Raw genomic sequence first — 16,875 nt, forward strand, 5'->3', positions numbered from 1 at the left:
CCCTCTGGCCCCGCCCACAGCCCACATGGCCCCGCCCACATCTCCGCCCCCTACAGCCCCTCTGGCCCCGCCCCCGATTCGCTCCACCCTCCCTAGCCCCGCCCCCCTCCCCGCCCCCGCTCGCTCCAGCCCCTCTGGCCCCGCCCCTTCACGGTCCCAGAGCCGCGGGTTCGCGTCCCGCCGCCGGCGGGGGGGGGGGGGGGGGCGGTGACTGCTCTGTGTGTCCCCCCCCCCCGCATCCCCGAAACACCCCCCCCACCGCATCCCCCTGAAATCCCCCCAAATATCCCTCTAGTGCCCCCATAGCACCCCCGAACCCCCCCAAAGTACCTTCTCATAGCATCCCCCCACAGCGTCCCCCCCCCCAAAAGCCCCCCTATAGCATCTCCCTACATCACCACCCCAGAGCATGCTCCCAACCCCCTATAGTACCCCCTTAACGCCCCCCAAAAGCCCCCCAGCGCCTCTCCCTACAGCATCCCCCAAATCCCTCCTTGCAGCCCCTCCCTATAGCGTCCTCCCCAAAAATCCCCCCCAAAACACCTCCCCGTAACATTCTCCCATAACGTCCCCCCCCAAAAGTCTCCCCCAAAAGCATCTCCACCCCGCTGGGTGGGGGGTGCTCGGACGCCTCGACCCCTTTTCGGGGCCGGGGAGCCTCCTCGGGGGGCCGGCGTGGCTCACTGGGGTGATGAGTTTGGCAGGGCTCAGGGGGGTGGGAAGCGGCTCCGGGCACCCTGCCCCGCACCCCCGCTGCCCTATTCAGCGACGCCCGGGGAACCGGCGCTAATTGGCACCGGAGCTGGAACGAAGCCTGGATGCGGCCGCGGCTTCTTTTTAAAGCCTGGGAAGAGAAAAAAAAAGGGGGGGACCTCCATTTGGAAGCGGAGGGACCAGCTTTGCAAAATAACCCACCCCACCCCCCAACAAAACCCAACTTAATGGGATGCTCAGAGCCCTAAATCCCACAGGATTGCCCACGGAGGGGATGGCAAACCTCAGCTGGGCTCAGTGGGGTGATGCCCCCGACCCCGAGCATCTCCCCAGGATGGGGAAAACATGGAAAAGGGGGGGTGTGACGGGGGGAACATTGGAAATCTGAGCGGTTTTTCCCCCCAAATAAATGTCAGCTCGAGGCCGCCGGGGAGGCGAAAGCCACCAGGACACAGGGCTCTATTGAGAAAAGAAAGAACAAAAAAAAAAAAGGGAAAAAAAAAAAAAAAATTAGCCGGGCCCAGCGCCAAGCCGGGAGCGCCGAGGGACGTGCCCGGAGTGGGGAAGCGGAGCGATTCGGGGGGCGAGCCTGCCCGAAATGTGGGGAGCGCCGGCCGCCCCGCGGGGCCACCCCGCTCCCCCCTGCTTGCTGCCGGTGACCTGGCTCCTGGCGCTGCACGCAGGTAGGGGGGGTTTCCCATTTTTCCATGGTTTTTTTCCAGTTTTTCCATGGGGCTTGGGGGTATCTGGATGGAGGGTGTGGCGGGGGGGGTGAGGAGGGCAGTGGTACCTCATGAAGGGGAGTTTTGGGGGGGAGTTGCTGTGCCGTCGAGCATCCCCTCTGCTTGGGAGAGGAAAAAAGGAGGGGAAAATTGGGAATAAAAACAGGGAAAAGCACTTTTCCGGAGCTAGGCAGGTCCTGCTGGGGCGGTGGATGCAGCACCGGCCAGTCCTGAGCTTCTCCCCAGCTTTTCGCCTTCCCTAAAACCCGTTTTTTGCTCATTTTTCAGCATCCCCAAATCTATTTTCTTACCCATCCTTCAGCTTTCCCAAAAAGCCCATTTTCCACCCCGTTTCTAGGTTCACTCCTGTTTGCCCCATCCCGCTGCAACCCTGGATGTATCCATCATTTATTCCCTAAACACCCACATTTTGGGCTTCAATAAACCCCAAACCGCCCCATCCCGGGTCCGGCAATGAAGAAAAAAAAATCATCTGCAACAATTTTGCACCATTTTACCAAAGTTTGGACCCAAAACCAGCCCCAGGGAGGCCCCAGTTCCCTCTGGATGAGCCGAGGATGCGAAGCAAAGCCAGTCGGGTTTTTTTTTTATTTACACCCTAAAAAAGGGCCAAGGCTGCAGCCAGGGCACCCCAAAAACACTGCTGTGTTTTTTTCCAAAGAAATAAGGATTTATTCTGCGAAATAGTGGGAAAATGAGGATTTTTGGTGCGTTTTTTTCAGCAAGAGCCAGCCAGGAAGGGCAGGAGATCTCCATCCCTAAGCCAGGGATGCTGTAGGAGATGGGAATATTGCCTGATTTAGGAATTAACTCCAAAATTAATTACCCAGAGTGGAGAAAAAAACAGCAACGGGGTTAAAAAAGGGAAGAAATGGTCAAAGGGCAGCAATTTGGGGGTGTGCTGGCTGCAAGGATGCGTTAAAAGCTGCATCCCTATCCCGCGCCTGGGTTTTCCCTATGGGGGTCCCCTAAATTTTGCGGGTCGGGGCATGTTTTCGGAGCCAAGCTCTGCGCTGCTGGGGAGGATGGACGGACGGACGCTGCATACCAATAGGTCCCATGACTTTTCGGGCTTGTTTAAAGCCTTTCTTGCTCCCGCGTCGCCCTCCCCAGCTGGTTTTCCCACTCTCCCCTCCCCTTCAATATGGGGTTTGTTCGCCGTCGGATGACGGCATCCGGATGGGGGCTCGCGGGTGGGACCCCTGGGCTAGCAAGGGTGGGGGGGATTCAGCTACGGTGTTTCAGGGAGAGAGGCTGTTTTGGGGAGCCCCCCCCTCAAAAAAATCAGTTTTTTCCACTTTTTCCCTGGCCTTTTTGGCTTAAAACCAGCGATGAAGAGCGATGTGCATGCACCGCCCCCCGTGATGCAGTTTTGCATTTTTGGGACGAGGAGGGGGTTGGCTGGACCAGAGCATCCAATGGGGCTGGGAGTGGGGTGCAAAAATCCCCCCCCTGCAATTCTGGGGGCCGTGCACGCATCTTTGCAAAGTGTTGCATTGACGCAGGCACGGGAGGGCTCCCCACCCCCCTGCAATTTTGGGGGGGGGCGATGCATGCATCTTTGCAAAAGGTTGCATCAGCCTGGCTGCAGGAGCACTCCCACCCTCCCATGCAGTTTTTGGGGGAGCGATGCCTGCATTTTCGCGAAGCACCGCATCGGGCGGGGTGCAGGAGCGCTCCGACCCACCATGCAATTTTGGGGAGTGACGCATGCATCTTTGCAAAGGGCCGCATCGACCCAGCTGCAGGAGTGCTCTCACCCATGCATTTTTGGGGGGTGGTGCATGTGTTTTTGCAAAGCATTGCATTGATCCAGCCACAGGAGGGCTCTCACCCCCCATGCAATTTTTAGGGGTGATGCATGCATTTTTGCAAAGGGTTGCATCGACCTGGGCGCAGGAGCACTCCCACGCCCAGATGCAGTTTTTGGGGTAACGCATGCATCTTTGCAGAGAGTTGCATCAGCCTGGCTGCAGCAGCGCTCCCACCCGCCCATGCATTTTTGGGGAGCGATGCATGCATTTTTGCAAAGCATTGTATCGACCTGGCCACGGGAGGGCTCCCACCCCCCATGCAATTTTGGGGGTGACGCATGCATCTTTGCAAAGAGCTGAATCGACCCAGCTGCAGGAGAGCTCCCGCAGCCCATGTACATTTTTAGGGGCAATGCATGCATTTTTGCAGAGGGTTGGTGGCATCAATGCGGCTGCAGGAGCACTCCCCTCTGCCATGCAATTTGGGGGGCGATGCATGCATCTTTGCAAAGGGTTGCATTGACCCGCCTCCCATGCCCAATGCGCTTTTTGGGGTGATGCATGCATTTTGCAAAGGGTTGCATCAACCTGGACACAGGAGCACTCCCACCCCCAATGTAAGTTTTTGGAGCAGCGCATGCATGTTTGCAAAGCACTGCATCAACCTGGACACAGGAGCACTCCCACCCCCGATGCAATTTTGGGGGTGACACACGCATCTTTGCAAAGCATTGCACTGACCTGGGTGCAGGAGGGCTCCCACTCCCCATGCACTTTTTGGGGCGATGCATGCATCTTTGCAAATGGTTATGCAAACAGCCCAGTGCTGGTGATGCATTTTGGGGGTGCTCAGCACAGCTCCGGGAGGGGGTTCCCCATTTTACTCTGGGCTCGGAGGACCAGGCAGCCTGCCCGGACTCGGTGCCCCGCTGTCTCTCCCCACCCCAAGGTCTGCTGGCAGGGGTGAACATCACCAGCCCCACGCCGCTCGTCCGCGGCACGGCAGGCAAAGCGGCGCTGCTGTCGGTGCGCTACGCCAGCGCCAGCGCCGACAAGCCGGTGGTCAAGTGGCAGCTGAAGCGTGACAAACCCGTCACCGTCGTCCAGTCCATTGGCACCGAGATCATCGGCAACCTACGACCCGATTACCGTGACCGCATCCGGGTGCTGGAGAATGGCTCATTGCTCATCAGCCCCTTGCAGCTGGCCGATGAAGGCGCTTACGAGGTGGAGGTGTCCATCACCGACGACACCTTCACCGGCGAGAAGACCATCAACCTCACTGTGGACAGTAAGCGTGAGAAGGATGTCCAGTGGAGACTGGGTTCTCCATGGGATGTCTTCCCCGTCCACTTTTTGGGAGGGCTTTCTCCAACTGGGAGATGGTTTCTGGGGTTCAACCTCCCCATGCAGCCGAGCTACATCCCCGGTTGGGTTGATGTCCCCCTTCCCATCCCCTGGGCCCACCCATCCCCTGAGACACGGCATCACTATGGTTCCCCTACTCGCCCGCAGTCCCCATCTCAAAGCCACAAGTACTGGTGGCCTCCTCGACGGTGCTGGAGCTCAGCGAGTTCTTCACCCTCAACTGCTCGCACGAGAATGGCACCAAGCCCACCTACACCTGGCTGAAGGACGGGCGGCCACTGAGCAACGACTCCCGCCTGCTCCTCTCCCCCGACCAGAAGATCCTCACCATCACCCGTGTCCTCATGGCCGATGACGATGTCTACAGCTGCCTGGTGGAGAACCCCATCAGCCACGGCCGCAGCATCCCTGTGAAGCTCACCGTCTACCGTGAGCCACCCTTTCCCCGCTCCTGCCCCCCAGGGCTGGCTATCCCTTACAGATGCTCCCAGCTAAAGTTCTGGGGCGTTGTTCACCCTCATTCTTCTCCCCCAGGCCGGAGCTCCCTCTACATCATCCTCTCCACAGGCGGCATCTTCCTCCTCGTCACCCTGGTGACCGTTTGCGCCTGCTGGAAACCCTCCAAGAAGTACGGCTGGGGGTAACGCGGGAGCCAAAGGGGGTTCCTCTTATCCTGTCCTGTCTTGTCCCATCCCACCCCATCCCTACTCATCTCTTCCCATCCTATCTTGTTCTGTCACATCACATCCCATTACACCTTATCCCATCCCATCCCATCCCATCCTGTCTTGACCTATCCCATCCCATCTTATCTTGTCCCATCTTGCCTCATCCCATTTAGTCCTGTCTCGTCTCATCTCGTCTTGTCTCATCTCATCTCATCCCATCCCATCTTGACCCATCCCCATCCCATTGCATCCCAGTCCCGTCCTGTGTTGACCCATCCCATGCCATCTCATCTTGTCCTGTCTTGTCTCATCCCATTTAGTCCTGTCCCGTCCCGTCTCGTCTCATCTCGTCTCGTCTCGTCTCATCTCATCTCATCTCATCTCATCTCATCCAATCCCATCCCATGCCATCCCATGCCATCCCATGCCGTCCTGTCCCATCCCATCCCATCCCATCCCATCTCATCTTGTCCCATGTAATCTCATTTTGTCCTGTCTCGTCTCGTCTCGTCTCATCTCATCTCGTCTTGTCTCGTCTCATCTCATCTCATCTCATCCAATCCCATCCCATGCCATCCCATGCCATCCCATGCCGTCCTGTCCCATCCCATCCCATCCCATCCCATCTCATCTTGTCCCATGTAATCTCATTTTGTCCTGTCTCGTCTCGTCTTATCTCATCTCGTCTCATCTCATCTCATCTCGTCTCGTCTCGTCTCGTCTCATCTCATCTCATCCAATCCCATGCCATGCCATGCCATGCCATGCCATGCCATCCCATCCCATCCCATCCCATCCCATCCCATCTCATCCCATCCCATCCCATCCCATCCCATCCCATCCCATCTTGACCCATCCCATCCCATCTCGTCTTGTCCCATGTCATCTCATCTTATCCCGTCTCTTATCTCGTCTCGTTTCGTTTCGTCTCATCTCATCTCATCTCATCTCATCTCATCTCATCTCATCTCATCTCATCTCATCTCATCTCATCTCATCCCATCCCATCCCATCCCATCCCATCCCATCCCATCCCATTCCATCCCATCCTGCCTTGATCCATCCCCTTCTATCCCATCCCATTCTATCCTATCCCATTCTATCCCATCCCATCTCATCTCATTCCATCCCTTCTTGTCCCGTTCCATTCTATCCCATCCCATCCCATCCCATCCCATCCCGTCCCATCCCATCCCATCCCATCCTGTCCCCATCCCATCCCCATGCCACCCCATCCCACCCCACCTCTCCCTCACCGCAGCACTGGGCCCTTCCCCAGCTGAGCCACAGGCAGTGCCCCCGCTGCGCCCACTGCAGTGCTGGTGCTGCCCCATCCCCTATCCCTTCCCCAGGGAGAAGCGGCAAGCAGAGACGCAACCGGCCTCCGAATACGCCGAGCAGGACGAGGAGCGCCTGAAGCACGAGGGTGAGTGCCAGCCCTGGTGTGGCGGCGGCGGGTGGGGAACGCCAATGCCGCCGGCACGGTAAGCAACGCCTTGCCTCCACGCAGCCGAGGGCATCCCTCGGAGCGGCGAGCACGATCGCAAAAACCCGGTGGCCTTGTACATCCTCAAGGACAAGGTGAGCAGCCGATAGCGCGCCGGTAGCATGCTGGCTTTGCGTTGAGGTGCCAGCTCGTGCATGCTTCACGTGCTCGTCTACACTTGGCTTTTGGCAGGACTCGCCGGAGGCAGAGGAGGATTCGCCACCCGAACCCCGCGGCACAGTTGAACCGGGTTACACCAGCTCACCGGTACCGGCAGCTGGTCGCTCGCCGGGACCGGTAGGGCGTTCAACTCGTCGTTACCATCGCTCGCCGGCTCGCTCGCCCGCCTCGACGCGGACACATAGGTCGCCGCCGGGTTCACCAGTGCGTTCCCGTGGTGCCCCGCGGCTGCTGCGGACTGCCGGCGTCCACGTCATCCGGGAGCAGGAGGAGGCCAACGCCGTGGAGATCAGCGCCTGAGCGGGGGGGACATGTGTGCGCTTCGGCAGCGGCAAGCGAGCAAGGACACTGTCAGGGCCCCACTCCCGCCACCGGGCATTGTTTGGCTGGGCGTAAAGTCACTAATTTGCTATTGATCCCACCCGGAGCTTCCCTCTTCCGTTCCCCACCTTCCTGGGGCGTCGCTTTAATGGCTTTCTTGCCGGGACGAGCGTGCAGGGAGCGTGCGGAAAGCACGCGCGCTTGCCTGGAGCATGTGGGAGAGAGTGTGCAAGAGGACATGTACATAGCGTGCAGAGAGAGCATGCGAGCAGTGCACAGAGAGCATGCACAGAGCGTGCAGAGAGAGCGTGCAGCAAGAGCGCGCACGCAGTGCGCAGAGAGCGCATGCATGCAGTATGCAGAGAAAGCGTGCACAGAGCATGCAAGAAGGCATGTACAGAGCTTGCAGAAAGAGCATGCATGCAGCGCAGAGAGAGCATGCACAGAGCTTGCAAGAGGGCATGCACGGAGCGTGCAGAGAGAGCATGCACAAAGCATGCAGAGAGAGCGTGCAGAGAGAGCGTGTGGGGCACAAAGAGAATATGCACAGAGCATGCAGCGAAGACTTCATGGATTGCGTGGAGAACATGCACATGGAGAATGTGGAGAAAATGTGCATGGAGCGTGCAGAGAGCATGCATGAAACATGCAGATAAGACTGTGCGTGGCATTTGCAAGAGAGCGTGCCAGCATCAGGAGCGCTCTCCAAGTGTGCATGGAGTGTGCAGAGAGCACGAGTGTGCAGAAAGAGTCTGTACAGAGCGTGCACAGAGCATGCAGGCAGACCATGTGCGGAGTGTGAGAAAAGAGCATACACGAAGCTTGCAGGAGGGCACGCACAGAGCGTGCGAAGAGAGTGTGTGTGCAGCATTTGCATAGGACGTGCATGGAGCATGCAGCGAGCGTGCAAAGAGCATGAGGAGAGAGCGTGCGTGCAGTGCTTGCAGAGGGCATGCACGGAGCATGCCGAAGGAGCGTGCGTGGAGCGTGTGAAAAGAGCATGCACGAAGCGTGCAGCTAAGACCGTGCATGGAACGTACACGAGCGCGCGGGGAGCACACGCACAGCACGCTGAGCGAGCACACCTGCACCCGGTGGGTGCAAAAGCGCCGTGCCCACCCGCTGCAACACACAAACCCGTGCGTGCAGGCACCCAGCGCTGCACGGAGCGGGGGGCGTGCTAGCATGCAAGCTTGCCCAAGCACGCAAGCACGCAGGAGGCCTAAACAGGGGGCTCCATCCTCCCCCCCAGCTCCCCAGCTGCACCATCCCCTAAACGCGGGCTCGAACCCCTGGCCCGAGTGCTGCCCCTCTGCCGCGCCTGGATTTTCCGTGAAAATCCCCCGGTTTTGGGGCGCGCACCGTCACCTCTCCCCCAGGCCTTCCCGGGAAATAGATTTAGGATAAAAACCGGAGAGCGGCCTTGCCAAGCAAGCCGGGCCCCAGGGCACCCAGGGTGGGTGCCGGGGCACCCTGGGGTGCTCGGGGTGCGCTACTAACCAATAAACTAAACGTACTACCCGGCCGGCGGCGGCACCCTTGGGTGTCTTTGTGGGACAGGGTGGCCCCCTGGGGCGGGGGGGGGACACGAGAGGTGGGTAGCAGCTGAGAACAGATGAGCTCGATGCACCTGGCTGGCACCCAAATTTAAACTTGCAGAGCCTAGGAGACCCTGGACCATTCACTCTGGTCCCTACTGATGGCGTCTCCAGCTGAGAGCTCATTTCTTCTTAATTTCTCTTCCTCTGAACATGGGGGGCAGGGGGGGGGGGGGGCGGGATTGCTTCTGATTAATCAAATTAGTTAACCGCTGGCGTCCCCAACCCCACTGCCCCTGGGTGCTGCCGGTGCCATCCCACTGCCGTGGCTTGGCTGAGCCGTTTGTGTGTCCATCCCCATCCTCCCCCACCCCCCGTCACTTCCCAGCCCCGACGTCCGGCTATTGTCCCCCACTATCCGGAGCCGGATCCGGCCCCGGTGCTGTCGGGGAGGGACCGGGATTTAGGGAGGAAGCGGGAAGGTTGGCTGGGGCCGGCATGGCGGGCAGCTGGGCGACGGCGCTGGGCCTGGGGCTCTGCCTCACCGCGCTGCGCCAGGGAGGTGAGTGTGGCTCCTGGGGGGGTCAAAATACCCTTAACGCCGCCTGCTGCCCCCCACCGGCACTGAGACCGTGCCTGCTCAGTGCACCTACCGGCCTCCATGTCACCCCACAGGCTGCCACCCCCCCCGGCGCAGCCACGGCACCCCAAACTGCAGCTGGTAAGGACACCCCGTGGGGTTGATGCGGGTGGGGGGGACCCTCAAAAATCCTGTCATGCCCCCCCCCACCCATGGTGTCCCCTCCCCACTGCAGCACTGCGGGACAATTTCCGCCTGCAGCCGGGTGATTTGGTGGCCACGGCGGGGCAAGCGTTGGAGCTGGATTGCGTGCCACCTTCGGGCCACCCCGAGCCCCACGTCACCTGGAAGAAGGATGGGGTGACCTTGGATTTGACCGGTGACCGGTACGTGGTCACCAACGGGAAGTTGCGGGTGGCACCAGCGCAACGGAGCGACTCCGGGCTCTACGTCTGCGTGGCAGCCAACGCGGCGGGCGAGAGGGAGAGCCGGGGCGCCCGCGTCTCCGTCCTGGGTAAGCCGAGGGTCTCCCATGGGTGGTGGACACGTCATGCCCAGCCTTGGTGCCACTTCCTCGATGTCCCCCTGCAGAGAAGCCAACCATTGTGCGGCGCCCGAGTGATGCCATAGCAGTGGCCGGCAGCACCGTGGAGCTGGGCTGCGGCGCCCAAGGTGACCCAGCGCCGCAGGTGCAGTGGCACAAGGAGCGTGGGGACCTGCCCTGGGGCAGGTAGGTGGTGGCAGGGTGGAGGTGTCCCATCCCCAGGGTGGGGCGGTGATGGGGCTGATGGAGACCTGGTGACCCGCAGGCACGAGGTGGACCGGGAGCACACGTTGCGCCTCTATGCCGTGATACCCGCCGATGCCGGCACCTATGTGTGTACAGCGCAGAGCCAGCTGGGCACCGCCGCCGCCACCGCCCGCCTCTGCGTGGAGGGTCAGTGGAGGGACTTCCGTGGCCTCCACCGCCACGGCCACCCAGGGCCATCCGGGGGTCCATGCAAGGGGAGCCATCTAACAGGGCTCATCCAAGGGGGTCATCCAAGGGGGGTCCAACCAAGGGAGGTCTGTCCAAGGAGGTCATCCATGGGGGGTCTGTCCGAGGGGGGTCCAACCAAGGGAGGTCCATCCAAGGAGGTCATCCATGGGGAGTCTGTCCAAGGGGGGTCCAACCAAGGGAGGTCCATCAAAAAAGGGTCCATTCAACTGAGTCATCTAAGGGGGTCCATTCAAGGAGGGTCCGTCAAAGGGGGTACTTCCGAAGGGGGCTCCATCTCATGAGGTCCGTCTAAATGCATCCATCCAACAGGATCTATCCAAGGGGTCCATCCAAGCATGTCTATACTAGGGCATCCATCTAAGGGGATGCATCCGGGGGGGGGTCCATCTAAAGGGGATCCATCCAAACTGGTTCCTCCAAGGGGATCTATTTAAGGGGGTCTGTCCAACATGGGAGGGTCCGTTAAAGGGGGTCCAGCAAGAGGTATCCATCCAAAGGGACCATCTAAGAGGGTTGCATCAATGTGGTCTATCATGAGGTCCATCAAAGGAGGTCTATCCAAGATGGATCCATCGAAGGTTGTTTGTCCAAGGGGTCCATCCAAGAGGTGTCCATCCAAGGGATCCACTTGAGTGGGTCCTTCCAAGGAGACATCAGGGTCTCCAGGCATGGGTATCTGGGGGGTGGGTGCCTGGGCAGGTGCTGGAGGACCTTGCACTTGCCCGGTACTGCTGTTAGCCTCCCTCTGCCCCACAGACCGGCTGCCGACGGGCCGGCGGGAGACTGCCCCACGGGACCTGCTCGCCGTGAGGCTGCACCTGGACAACGGCACTGCGCTGCCCTCCGCCGCCATCCAGCTCCACTGGCGGGTTGGTGTGATGCCGGGACGTCCCCACTGGAGGGGTGGGATGGGACATAGGGATGAGGCTGAAGCTCCATCCCCATGTCCCATCTGCATCCCACCATGCCTCATAACCCTCCCCATCCTGTCCAGACGCTGACGCCGGCACTGGCGCCGGAGGGCTATGTGGTGCTGTACCGCTGCCTGCTCCCTGCCAGCACCTCCTGGGTCCAACACGATGCAGGCAGGGAGCTCAGCGCTGTCATCCCCGCGCTCCGCAGGGGCTACAAGTACGAGTTCAAGGTCCGCCCGTACGCTGGAGGGACCCAGGGCTTGGACAGCAACATCAGGCACCTCTGGATACCCGAGGAAGGTGTGCTGGGCATGAGGTGCCCCCAGGGATGACCAGGGGAAGGATGGGGGGGTCGGCTGGGGGTCCCAGGGGTCTCAGCACTCCTGTCCTGGCAGTACCAAGCGCGGCGCCCCAGCATGTCACCGTGGGCCAGGCTGAGATGGGGAACGGCACCGTGGTCGTGAGCTGGGAGCCGCCTCCTCCTGAGGCCCACAATGGCATCATTCGGGGCTACAAGGTTTGGGGCGATGGGGCAGGGGGAGGCTGGGGGGCTTCTGGCCAAGGAGGGTCCATCCAAGGGGTCTGTGTAAGGGGGATCCATCCGAGGAGGGAGCCTTTCAAAGGTGGGGGTCTATCCAAGGTGGGGTCACCCAAGCAGTCCATCCAAAAGGGATGCATATAAGGGGTCCATCCAAGAGGGATCTCAACAAGGGGGTTCATCCAAGGGGGCCAACCAAGGTGGAGGTCCATCCCAGGAGATCCATCTAAGCAGGGAATCCATCCAAGGAGATCCATCCAAGGGGTCAGTCTAAGGAAGGGGGTCATCCAAGTGGATCTAACCCAAGGGTGTCCATCCAAGGGGGTTCAACCTAGTGGATTCATCTAAGGGGGTCATCCAAGGGGTCCATCCAAGGGGGATCCATCAATGGGGATCCATCAAAGGGATTCATCTAAGGTTGTGCATCCAAGGGGCGTTCATCCAAGGGGTGTTCATCCAAGGGAGTCCATGCAAAAGGGCCCATCCAAGAGGGCTCCATCAATGGGGATCCATCAAGAGGATTCATCTAAGGGGGCCCATCCTCTTGGTGCATACCAGGTCTGGTCGATGGGCGAGGGCTGGCAGAGCCCCACCAACAGGACAGTGGATGGAGGTACCCGCCGCCTGGAAACCCTCCTCCCGAGCCCTGGGGCTGAATTCTGTGTCCAGGTGGCGGCTTTCAACAGCGCGGGGCTGGGGGTCCCCAGCAACGCCACCTGCAGTGTCCTGGGTAGGGGACAGGGAGCGAGGTGGGGTGCAGGTGGGGGTCAAGGTGGTAGCACAGGGGTGACGTTGGTGGGACCCTTGCAGGGCTGATGGCAGGGAGCAACGGGGTGGTGCGGGCACTGCGGCAGCCCGCCGTCATCGCAGCCGCTGGCTCGTTGCTCTGGTTGGCCTTGCTCGCCCTCCTCCTCCTCCTCTGCCAGCGCCGTGCCAGCCAGGACGCCGCAGCTCGACGCAGGTGAGTGGCTGTGCAGCGGGAGACATGGGGGGTCTCTGGTGTGGTGGGGACGGGACACCCTGATGGTACACCTTGCCCTGCAGGCTGGTGGCCGGTGACTCGCCGTGGCTCAGTGGCTCCTGGAAACCCGGCTGTGCCCCCCGAAACCTCAGCAGCAGCAGCAGCCTCAGCAGCCGGCTCCTGGGCAGCGATGGCAGGGACCCCCACCCCTCCAGTGAGCCCCAAGGCTGGGACCCCCACCCAGAGCCATGGGAGGGACCCCCACCCCTCCAGTGAGCCCCTGGGCCTGGGACCCCCACCCAGAGCCATGGGAGGGACCCCCACCCCTCCAATGAGCCCCAGGGCTGGGACCCCCACCCAGAGCCATGGAAACCCCCTCCAGGGTGCTCTAGGACCCTTCACCTGCTGCCACGGGACCCCCACCCAGTGCCTGGGATCCCCCCAGGGTGCTGTGGGACCAGCAAATGGTGCCTGATACCCCCACCGTATGCCTGGGACTCCCTGGTGCCATGGGACCCCCACCTGGATGCCCCCCATTCCTGTGGGACCCTGTCTGCAGGCAGAACTGAGGATGGAGCGGACAAGGGACAACCAGCTCAGCACCCATGGGTGCCCTGACCACTCTTGTCCCTCCAGCCCTGTCCTTGGAGCCACCGAGCCTCGGCCCCCCTACGCCCCCTAACCGCAGCAGCCTCCGTGGGGGGCACCCGCCGCCCCTTGGCGACACCGGGTGCTGCGGCGGGGGGCACCCCGGGGTGCACACCTCACCCAGCACCCCGAACCCGGCACCCTGGGAGCGCATCCGCAAGAGAGGTGGGTATGGGGGGGATACTGGGGGACACGGGGGACACTGGGGAGGTGGCTCATGGCTCTGTGTCCCCCCGCCCCATGCAGAGCTGCACCAAGTGCACAGCACCCCAGTGCTGACATGTGGCCTGGGCCATGTCCCCATCACCGGGATTGGAGGTGAGTGGGGGACAGATTTTGGACTGGCAGCTGGGTGGCCTCAGCGAAGGGGACATGAGAGTGACACCGACACCACTGTGCTGGCCGGAGGGGACCCGCGGCGGCTGCCAGTCTTCAGCTCACCAAAACCGCGGCGGGGTAGCACCTCGCTGGCCTCCAGTGTCACCGGGCCACCGGTGACACCCCCGAGGCCACCCCATGCCTGGCACCCACCGGTGACCCGGTAAGTCTGGGTGTCCCCACCCTGGGGATGCAGACGGGTGCCCTGCACCCCAACCCCATGCTGCCAAAGCCACTGTGTCCCTTGCACCTGCAGGTCCCCAGCCTCTGCATGCTGCAGGGACACATCCCCGGTCACCAGGTGCCCCAAGGACATGTCCCCAGGGATCCCCAGGGACACATCTCCAGCCACCCAGCACCCCAGGGACACATCCGTGGTCACTGAGAGCCCCACGGACGTGTCACCGGTCACCAGGTGCCCTGGGGACATGTCCGTGGTCACCGAGAGCCCCAAGGACGTGTTCCTGGCCACCAGGCACCCCAAGGTCCCATCACCAGCCACCAGGCACCAGAGGGACACAATTTTGGTGACCAGGCATGCTGAGGACACATCCCTGGTCAGCAGGTGTCCCAGGGACATGTCCCTGATCACCAGGGACCCTGAGGAGATGTCCCCGGTGCCCAGTCACCGCAGGGACATGTTCCTGGGCAGCAGGTACCCCAAAGACAAGTCCCCAGCCACCAGACACCCCAGACACCCATCACCGGTGACCAGGCACCAGAGAGACATATCACCGGCCACCAGGCACCCCAAGGACATGTCCCCAGCCAGTGGGCACCCAAGGGACACGTCCCCAGTCACTAGGATCCCCAAGGAGAAGTCCCCAGCTACCAGGCACTGCAGGGACACATTCCTGGCCAGCAGGTACCCCAACATGTCCCTGGCCACCAAGTGCCCCAGGGACCCATCAACAGTAACCAGGCACCCAAGGAACACATTTCTGACCACCAGATACCCAAAGGACATGTCACTGGCCACCAGGTACCCGAAGGACACATGCCCGGATACCAGGCACCTTGAAGACACGTCCCCAGTCACCGGTCACTGCAAGGACACATTCTTGGTCACCAGGTACCCCAAGGATGTGTCCCTGGCCTCCAGGTGCCCCAGGGATGCACCACCAGTGAGCAGGCACCCAAGGGACATGTTCCCGATCACCAGGTTCCCTGAGGACAAGTCACTAGCCACCAGGCATCCCAGGGACACATCCCCAGCCACTGGGCACCCAAGGAACACATCCCCAGTCATCCGGCACCCTGAAGAGATGTCTCCAGTCACTGGTCACCGGAGGGACGTGCTCTTGGGCAACAGGTACCCAAAGGACTTGTCCTCGGTCAGCAGATACCCCAAGGACATGTTCCTAGCCACCAGGCACCCCAGAGAGCCATCACTGGTGAGCAGGCACCCAAAGGACGTGTTCCTGGCCACCAGGTACTGCAAGGATACATCCCTGGCCACCAGGAACCCAAGGGACAGGTCCCCGGTCACTGGGCGCCTCTCGCCGGCAGTCAGCGATGGGGTCCTCACGCCGCAGCAGGTGGCCAAGGACCTGGAGATGGACCAGGACACCATCTGCCCCAGGTGCGCCCCATCCCCCTGGGACACCCCCATGGTGGCAGCATCCCCAGGTGCCAGCAGCATCCCCGTTGTGTCCCCTGCAGCCCACCGGCCCCGACCACGCCACGGTCCTTCTCGCCGCTGCACACCTATGGCTACATCTACGGGCCACCAGCCTCTGAGCTGGGAGAGGAGGAGGAGGAGGAAGAGGAGGAGCGGCCAGCGATGAGGGGCTCGCCGGGGGGGTCGCTGCTGAACGGCTGGGGGTCCGTCTCAGAGGACAACTTCGCCAGTGCCCGCTGCAGCCTGGTGAGCTCCTGCGATGGTTCTTTCCTCCTGGATGCCAGCTTCGCCCGGGCACTGGCCGTGGCCGTCGATGGCCTCTGCTTCAGCCTCGAGGACACTGACGGGGGCTACGGGGGTGAGCGAAGCATCCCCAGACCCCCCCTCTGACCCCACACATCGCCACCTCCCTGGGGGAGGTGGCCCCATCGCGACACTGTGGTGATGCCACCATCTCCTGCCTTCTCCCCGGCAGGCCACTCACCACCACCATCACCCTTGGAGGGGGTCTTCTCACCCGGGGTCCCCATCCCCACCTGGGACTGGGGGACAGCGCTGGGGGTCTCGCGGAGAGCCGGGACGGAGGCAGCTACGGGCCTCCCACAGCACGGTGAGCAGTGCCCCAACGCTGGGGTGATGGGCACCAGGGGTGGTGCAGGGTGTCACGTGTTGTGGGGTCCTGGAAAATGTCCCCTTTTCTTTCCAGGTGGCCAAGGGACGGGGATTGGCAGCCCCTGGGCCAGGGCGGGTGGCGAGCTGAGGGCAGGAGGGACAGGAGCATGGCAGTCCCCAGGGTGTAGGGCGCGGCAAGCCCAGAGTCCCCTCAGCTCGGCTAAAATCCAGCTTTATTAAGCAGTTCCCCAAAAAGGGGCTCTTTGCTAGCAAAAGCCACCCACAAAGGGTGGTGGCACCAAGATGGGTGGGTGTCCCTCCTTATCCAGTGTCCTTGTCCTCCCCAAGTATCCTCATCCTTCCCCAGTGTCCCCATCCCTCCTCAGTGTCCCCATCCCTCCTCAGTGTCCCCATCCCTCCCCAAATTCCTCATCCCTCCTCACATCCTCATCCTCCCCAAGTGTCCTCATCCTCCCCAAGTGTACTCATCCCCTCCAAGTGTCCTCATCCCTCCCCAGTGTCCTCCTCCTTCCCCAGCATCCTTGTCCCCCAACCATCTTCATCCAGCCCAAGCACTGTTGGCCATCCCAAGTGTCCTTGTCCTTCCCCAGGGTCATTGTCCCCCCAACCATCCTCATCCCCGTTGACCATTCCCCTTCTTTCTGACTGTCCTCATCCTTCCTGACCATCTGCGTCCTTCCTCAGCATCCTCCCTCAGCATCCTCGTCCCGCCTTGACCATCCCTGGCCCTCCCATGTGTCCTCATCCCTCCCAAGCCGCCTTGTCCTCTCTGAATGTCCTCGTGCCCCCTCTGAGTGTCCTCATCCCTCTTAACCATCCTCATCCCCAGG

General features: G+C 61.4%; 2 protein-coding genes across 2 annotated transcripts; both read left to right on the top strand.

Annotated features, from left to right (window-relative positions):
* Positions 1–1,312: 1,312 nt before the first annotated feature.
* Positions 1,313–7,213, top strand: HEPACAM (hepatic and glial cell adhesion molecule). Its single transcript, XM_075723347.1, has 7 exons — positions 1,313–1,397; positions 4,161–4,502; positions 4,727–5,008; positions 5,114–5,207; positions 6,600–6,673; positions 6,758–6,828; positions 6,926–7,213. The coding sequence occupies exons 1-7, from the start codon at positions 1,313–1,315 to the stop codon at positions 7,211–7,213; spliced, it is 1,236 nt and encodes a 411-aa protein (XP_075579462.1).
* Positions 7,214–9,270: 2,057 nt separating this feature from the next.
* Positions 9,271–16,264, top strand: ROBO4 (roundabout guidance receptor 4). Its single transcript, XM_075723363.1, is given in 20 exon segments — positions 9,271–9,334; positions 9,448–9,455; positions 9,457–9,493; positions 9,588–9,866; positions 9,944–10,082; positions 10,162–10,289; positions 11,109–11,221; positions 11,347–11,566; positions 11,662–11,783; positions 12,363–12,534; positions 12,615–12,765; positions 12,849–12,979; positions 13,402–13,578; positions 13,660–13,954; positions 14,048–14,276; positions 14,337–15,118; positions 15,269–15,373; positions 15,454–15,770; positions 15,888–16,022; positions 16,119–16,264. Coding segments are annotated over 20 exon segments (3,750 nt in total).
* Positions 16,265–16,875: the final 611 nt, after the last annotated feature.

Source organism: Pelecanus crispus, chromosome 19 (genome assembly GCF_030463565.1).
Source record: "Pelecanus crispus isolate bPelCri1 chromosome 19, bPelCri1.pri, whole genome shotgun sequence".
In the NCBI taxonomy this organism is placed as follows: domain Eukaryota; kingdom Metazoa; phylum Chordata; class Aves; order Pelecaniformes; family Pelecanidae; genus Pelecanus; species Pelecanus crispus.